Source organism: Carlito syrichta, unplaced genomic scaffold (genome assembly GCF_000164805.1).
Source record: "Carlito syrichta isolate Samal-C Ts95f unplaced genomic scaffold, Tarsius_syrichta-2.0.1 Scaffold301761, whole genome shotgun sequence".
NCBI lineage: Eukaryota > Metazoa > Chordata > Mammalia > Primates > Tarsiidae > Carlito > Carlito syrichta.
Genome location: NW_007245857.1, coordinates 387,814 through 395,404, shown reverse-complemented (window position 1 = coordinate 395,404; position 7,591 = coordinate 387,814). Strand labels below are relative to the sequence as shown.

The window sequence follows — 7,591 nt, the reverse complement described above, 5'->3', positions numbered from 1 at the left end:
CATTTTTTATTTTTAGTTATAAAGTAATTCAAACTTACAAAAACAATGCAGCAGACACATATGTACCCCAACAGACTAGATGGTAAAATTTTGTCAAATTGGCATCATATATCTTATTTTAAGAGGACTTTTCGAGAATCATTTTATATATTTATATATATTTATCTAAATTTCTTCTTCACCTCATAATTTTCCACTTCTCAGAAGTGTTTATCATTCTCATGTACTTTTTATATGTATGCTATTTATATGTGTATTTATTACAATATAAAGTAGTTTTCATGTGTTTTTAAAACTTACAAAAATGGTATCCTCTTGAATAGGTCCATTTGCAACATGTTTTTCTTTAATTCCATGTTGTATTTTTTTATTAGTCATATAGAACGCATATAGAGAGTATTTGTTTTAACTGTTTTATGGCATTTTAGTATATGAATTAACCAGTTTCTTTATCTATTCTCCTATTGATGGCTAGTTTAGATTTTTTTTTTCCTAGTTTTTTTGTCACTGCAACACTGCTGTGATGGTTGTCCATGCATTATGTCTCTAGCACACCTATGAGACAGAAACCCACAAGTGGAATTGATGATTCCTAGGTAGGCATGTTTTCAATTTTATGAGTATTATCAAATTGCTTTGTTGTGAGTGTACCAAGTTATACACCTACAAACAGTAAATGATAAATCTTGTTTCTGCACGTCCTTACTAATATGTGTTATTACTAGCATTTTAAATATTTTGCCTCCAATTCATTGGATGTTTTCCATCTTATAAGGTTGATCATCCTCTCACAAGTTTATCAGTCACTCAGGTTTTTTAATAGTGATTTGCCTGCTCCTAAACTTTGCCCATTTTTCGGTTGACTTTTTGGATTTTTTTAAATCAATTTTTAGGTACTCTTGTATATTCAGGAAACTAATCCTTTAATGGTTGTTTTACTTTTTTGGAGAGTTTTATTTACTTTTACAATCACTACAAATTAGTTTTCTAAGTGGATTCAATTTTTTTTTTCCTCTGAATCTTAAACTTATAGATATGCTATCTCTCTTTCAGCTGCTGAAATGAGGCAAAATGACAAAATGATGTGCATATTAGAAAACCGGGAAAGGAAAGACAAGAAAAATCTCTGTAGGGCTAACAGTGATTTCCAACAGTGCTTTCAGAAGCCAGAAACTCGTCGTGAATTTGATCTATCTGACCCTCTAGCCCTTAAGAAAGATCTTCCAGCCCGGCAGTCAGATAATGATATTCGGAATACGATATCAGGAATGCAGAAATTCATGGGAGAGGATCTAAACTTCCATGAGAGAAAGAAATTCCAAGAGGAACAAAACAGAGAATGGTCCCTGCAACAGCAGAGGGAATGGAAGAATGCCCAAGCTGACCAAAAATGTGCAGGTAAGCAAACAGAATAGAAAATTGGTCTCAATGCTCTCTTCAACAAACCAACCCCCTCAGTTTTTGCGGGGTTTTTCAAAGTTCTTACTAATGTGCACAACCACATGCTGCTTTGGCCCTGAGGGGAAAGAGAAGTCAGAGCCTGTATCCCAGGAGTGAAATATCTCCAGTCATGCCTCAGTCGCTCAGGAAGCTTTTTGAGCATGTTTCTCAGTCAGGGTCCCAATTGGGTATTGGCATGCAGAGGTAACTCAGTCTCTGCCCTCAGCGCATTCACAGTCTGCTGATAAGACAATGGAAAATGCATAGGTCCCTGCCATGTCTCATGGGTGCAGTGATAGAAGTGCCTACAGGTGAAGTGAGGGCCACACATCTTCATTGGGACTCCTCAGGCCCAGGGAACCTTTTGGGCACACCTCTGAGGCATGAAACATTCTCTCCATGAGGGAACTACAATAAATCCTGCTGTGACTAAGGCTATCAGCATTCTGCTCTACCAGTTTCTCTTCGTGTGTGCACTCTCAGCAGCATTTGATCCTCCCAGCCACTTCCTTTCCAGAAAAACATGGCAATGAAGATGTCAATATCCCTGCTCTCACGGGGCATATTAGCAGGTGACAAAATGATGAAGAACTATGGTGAAGACCAAACAGGGAGCTGGAATCTAGAGTGATGCGCTCTGCCCTCTGGAGCCCTCCCCTCTGACTGTCAGTTTGCAGTCTCCTTGGTCATCTCATCCTCCTCCCAACCTTTTCTTTTCTCAGTTTACTCTCCATGAGTGATGTCTCCCCAAATCATCTTCTCCCATTCCCTCTGAACCCGCTCCTACTAGACTTCTGGCCTTCTCTCACCTCCCACAGGAACTGCCCTGGCCAACCTCACAGTGACTTCCATGTCGCCTGATCCAAGGTCAGTTTTCAGTTTTCATCTTGACCTATCAGTAGCATGAGACACAGTTGATCACTACCCCCTCCTTGAAACACTCATGCGATTTACCTTCCAGAACACCACTCTCGTGCCAGTTCTCTCTGCCTATGTCCTTTTATGGTTTCTCCTCATCTTCTGATCCTCTAGATATTGTTGCTCTCTGGGTCTCTCCTCTATCAGCTAACTGTCCCCCAGGGTGGTCTCATCTAGTCTCATGGCTTTAAGTACCACCTATAGGCCATTCTTTCTCAATTTTCTATCTCCAGTCTGGCATCTTCCTGAGTCCAGACTCATAAACCCATTTAACTGCCCTTGGATGTCTAATACACATGTCAAAGGCAGTACAAGTCCTGGAAAAATCACTGCCAATAACTCTCTGATCATCTCCACTTCCTTTCTTGCCTTTCTTCCTTTCGTCCCTTCCCAGTGTAGCAGTCAGAATGACACTTTTAAACAATATGAAGTTGAACTGTCACCTCCTCCCCTTCTATCCCAGCTTAATACCCTCTAGTGGTTTCCTATGGCACATAGAATGAAATCCGGAATCCTTCCATAGCCCACAAGGTTCTACAGCTGGGCCTCTGCCTACCCCTCCAGTACAGCTCAAGCCACACCCCACTCACTGTGTTCCGACCATTTTGGCTCTTTTGTTTCTGGATCCTGCTGAATCCTTTTCCACCTCAGAACCTTCGCTCCTGCTCCCAACCAACCTCGTTTGTCCTGCAGGTGTTCTCTTAAATGTCATTTCCTCCTGGGAAGTGATCCCTTACTCCTCCCCTCCACACCTTCTCCTTCAGTCTCCCATTACTTTCCTCTACGACACTATAACAGTTGGTATTAATACATTGATTTGGGGGTTCATGTGTTTAGTGTTTATTGTTATCTCATCTCCTAGACAGCAAGGCAGGAAAAGCCCTTTCTGTCTTACTCATCTAATTATAGACTATGTTCCCAGCAAAGTGGTGGCGCATGCTAGGCTCTCGATGACTCTATGCTACATGAATGAATGAGCCAATTATGGATGAAAAGTGAGGCTGATGGTCCTCAAAGGCCAGAAATTCAAGTCTAAAGAGTAACCTCTGGTCAGTAACTTTCTTTAAAATGTAACAACCCTGCAGAGTAGGTTTGTCCTGCCTCACAGGTAAGGACATGAGGTTCAGAGAGTCTAAGAAAGAGTTAAGGTTAACAAGAGCAAGGAAATGCCTGGGTTGCGATGTGAGCATGCTCCATGTGACTCCAAATCCTTACATGTTGTTGTGTGGATCCTCTACTTTGATAAGGACGACTCCTCCTCCTCCTCCTCCTCCTCCTTCTCCTCCTCTTCCTCCTCCTCCTCCTCCTCTTCCTCCTCCTTCTCCTTTCCTTCCTCTTCCTTGGCCTGGCAAAGTCCTACTGCTACCCCAGAATATCTGTTACCTGGCTCCCCTTCCTCCATAGAGTCTTTTCTGATTTCTATACTCACTTTTCTGGGCTCCCCCATCCCTTGCCTGCCTGTGTGTAGCTGCATCCTGAAAGAGCAGGGATAGCAAGAGGCACACCACCAGCCTGTCCCACGACCACAGCAGCTGGCGCCAGCTGATTGCCAGGCACCTATCCAGGAGCTTTACTTGAGTTTACTCTTCCAGCTCTCCCACAGCCTTCAGGGGCAAGTCCTTTCATTACCATTCCTCTCCTTGTCCTCATGGCAAGAGGTAAAGGCATGTGGGTAGATCGGTCTGACTGCATCTTGCCTTCTTTCAGAGGCCCGTCACACAGAGACGAGGCTGCAGTTTGACGAAACAGCCAGGCACCTTCAGAAACTGGAAAGCACAACCAAAAAGGCAGTTTGTGCAACTGTGAAAGAGTTCAACAAGAACCAGGTATATGTACCCAAGGCTTGGTGTCTGGAGGGAAGGACAAGCATACTGCAGCTTCCCAGAGCTTCCCAGCCTCCCCAGAATCCCAATCTCAGCCTGCTCCCTCAGTCATACCACCAGCCCTGATGGGTCCCTGAGGGGCTGCCTGATTACAAAGATGGACAAGATCCAGTCTCGGTCCTTAACTCCAAATCTGGGAGTGAAAACTGTAGAGCTAGCCAAGTAACCTAGGGAGGTCATGGTAAACCCAATTCAACTGATAAACAGGCTCAGAAAGGTGGACTGACTTTTTTAGGGACACCCAAGCACTCAGTGGCAAGTCCATTGTTTGAATTCGGGCTTGACCAGCTGTGTGACCCAATCAAGCTGGCCCCTCATGAGCATCTGTGGTGTGTCAGAACCTGCAAACTGCTCTATTTGTACTAAGGAGAACTATTAACAATGGTAGCTGTCTCCCAAGCCATCCCCTGAATTTATAGAGAATTGATTGCAACCCAGAGAAGGGAGATGACTTGCTGCAGGTCACACAGCCAGGCCCCTTCAGGGAACTGAGCAGCCATTTAACCTGGAATGTATGGGTACCGGGGGCTGACTGTGGTTGAAGCCATCAGAACCACAGAGATGACAGTGCATTTTCCACCTTTTGAAAGTCACCACTGCTGTGAATCACTCGGTTGAGTGTTCTTCACAGCACAGAGATGTCCAAGGGTTGCCAGCACCACAGGAGGGGCACAGAGCCCTTCCCTGGAATGAGGCCAGCCCAATGAAGGTGATAGCCTCCCTCAGGAAGGCAGCTCCCTGCTTTGGCAAATTGCTGCAAAGACCCAGAGCTCTTATGCCCACATTTAGCGGGTAGGGATTCCCTCAGCCCAGCCCACCCACCCAGCAGTATTCAGGCACCTAGGGGTCCGAGAGCCTCCCACATCCAACAAGTCTACCTCCTATCCTGATGTCTTTAGCACATTCTTCCCCCAAAAGCCCCCAATGAGAGTGGCTGGCCTGAGTCTCAGAATCTCCCTGGAGTTACTTGGAGGATTGTCTTCCTTAATATCTTCTTTGTTTAGGCCGTTGAGTTAGCAGAAAGGAAAAAGCAAGAGAAAAAGCAAGAACAAGAAGACAACCTGGCAGAGATCTCCAACCTGCTGCATGGAGACCTGCTCTCTGAGAACCCGCAGCAGGCAGCCAGCTCCTTTGGGCCCCACCGTGTGGTCCCGGACCGCTGGAAGGGCATGACTCAGGAGCAGCTGGAGCAGATCCGCCTGGCTCAGAAACAGCAAATCCAGGAGAAGCTGGTGCCTGCCCTGTCCCTCCTTGTGTTCCCCGCTCTCTTCCACACACAAATCTACTTATAGCCGTAGTTACACTCTGTCCTAAGAGCTGCCCGCAGGGAATTTCTGTTCTAGTGTGGGAAGATGACGAGAGCCAGATAACCCCATCCACATAGGATGTGGCATTGGGAGTGAGGCATGCTAAGTAAGGAGGACAGTAAGACTGGGTAGAGGGGTGGAAAATGCTGGGCTTGGGGAGGGTAGTCAGGGGACTGAGAGGGGACAATGGGACAAAGACCCAGAGGAGGTGCGGGAGAGAGCCATGCCATTATCTGGGAAAAGGATAACTGGGCAGGGAGGGCTGCAAGGGCAAAGGCAAAGGCCTTGAGGCACGACCATGCCTGACCTGCTCACAGAAGAGTGAAGAACCTATGGCTGGAGCGGAGTGAGGGGAAGGGGCAGGCTGAGGCCTCAGAGGTGGAAGATCGAGGTCCTGGCAGACACTGGAGAAGACTTCGGCTTTTTCTGTGACTGAGATGGGAAACTGCAATTTTGGGGCAGAAGAGTGACAGGATCTGACTTAGATTTAGTAGGACTCCTAACATGTTGAAGGTAGACTCTAGAGAGGGGGAAGGAAAGAAATTGCCAGGGAAGCTGCTGCGGTGGTTGGGGTGAGAGATGATGCTGGCTGGGACCACAGTGCTGGCAATGGGGGTGCTGAGACAGGATTGGATTCTGGATCTGTTTTGAAAGTAGAGCCGGCAGAATTGGTTAAAGGATTAGGTGTGGTGCAAGAAAGAAAGAAAGGAGCAAAGAGTGAAATTGCATTCACAGAGATTAGGAAGATAGTAGGAGGAGCAGGTGGGTAGAGAAATAGAAATCACAAGTACAATGTTGAACATGTTAAGTGTGCAATGTCCATTAGACATCTGTTTCTGTTAGGTGTGTTTGAACGTAGCAGAAAACCACTAATAACAGCATCTTAAGCAAAATAGAATTTTATCTCTTGCATGTAGACTAAATCCTTTGGAAAACAGTGGGCCAACCATTACTTATATATTCCGGCTATCAGGAATATATAAGTGGGAAAGAACACTCTAAGGAGACTTCTACTTACATTTCACCAAACAACACTTAGTCACAGTGTTACAGCCTGTCTAGATTCTTATGCCAGTTGCCCAGAAAAACTGAGACTGACACAGCTATTACAGCAGAGAAAGAATTTATTAAGTTTAATATCACAAAGCAGCTGAGCAACTGAGCAAGGAGGACTGAAGATATTTCTTAAATCTACCTCCTGAGAACTCAGAGACTAGGGAGCTAGGGATTGCTGCTTGGTTGGGGAATTGAATCACAGAGATGTTAAGATCATCTTTCTGCACCAAATCAGTTTCTGGGTGCGGTTCACGGGTCACTGGTCTGGTTGGTATCAAAAAGTCTGCCAATATGTGGAACCTGAAAACATCTCAAACACCAGTCTTAGGTTTATGTTATCTATAGGAGCAATTGGGGAAGTTACACATCTGGTGAATAATGGATGCTGAAGGGGGAATCCCTAGTGATCCAAGCTAAGCTTTAAGGTGCCATCAAAGTTCATTGTTTAAGGGAAAATGCGTGGAAAGGTCTTATAGGCAGCTTCCCCTCCCCCAGGAATCAAGACATGAAGACAGTCAATTGTTATCTATTGAAGTGTCTGTGCAATCAGTCATGTATGGAAGAAAGCAAACTTAGAAACAACAGAGTTGTTCATTTTTAACCATGGCTACACCTTTGCAGAGTTCAGGTCTCTTCTAGAGCTTTTACCCCATGGCCCTGTATTAATGATCTGTGGCCCTATATTAATTTTATATAGGCAGTTTCAACAAGGTCAGCCCTAACTGTAAAGAAGGCTGGGAAATGCGTCTATCCCAGGTTGTGAGGTGCTGCTGATTCTTTTGCTAAGGAAGAAGGGAAAATGTCTACTGGAGGCAGCAGTGTTTTCTGCCACAGGCTCTGAGTAAAGCCCAGTGGACAGCTGGGTATGTAGTGGGGTTCAGAAGGTGCTCTGGGCTGGAGGCGCACGTGTGGGAGCCATCGCCTGTAGATTTCTTTTTTTTTTTTTTGAGTTGGAGTCTCACTCTGTTGCCCAGACTGGAGTGCAGT

The 7,591-nt window shown here is 45.4% G+C and overlaps 1 protein-coding gene across 1 annotated transcript in view; it reads left to right on the top strand.

Annotated features, from left to right (window-relative positions):
- Positions 1–7,591, top strand: part of RIBC2 (RIB43A domain with coiled-coils 2) — a 12,717-nt gene that overhangs the window by 2,500 nt on the left and 2,626 nt on the right. Inside the window, exons 3-5 of the mRNA XM_008055168.2 lie at positions 1,054–1,398; positions 4,066–4,184; positions 5,246–5,473. Of these exons, the coding sequence (XP_008053359.1) occupies positions 1,054–1,398; positions 4,066–4,184; positions 5,246–5,473 (692 nt within the window). The remainder of the gene's footprint in view (positions 1–1,053; positions 1,399–4,065; positions 4,185–5,245; positions 5,474–7,591) is intronic.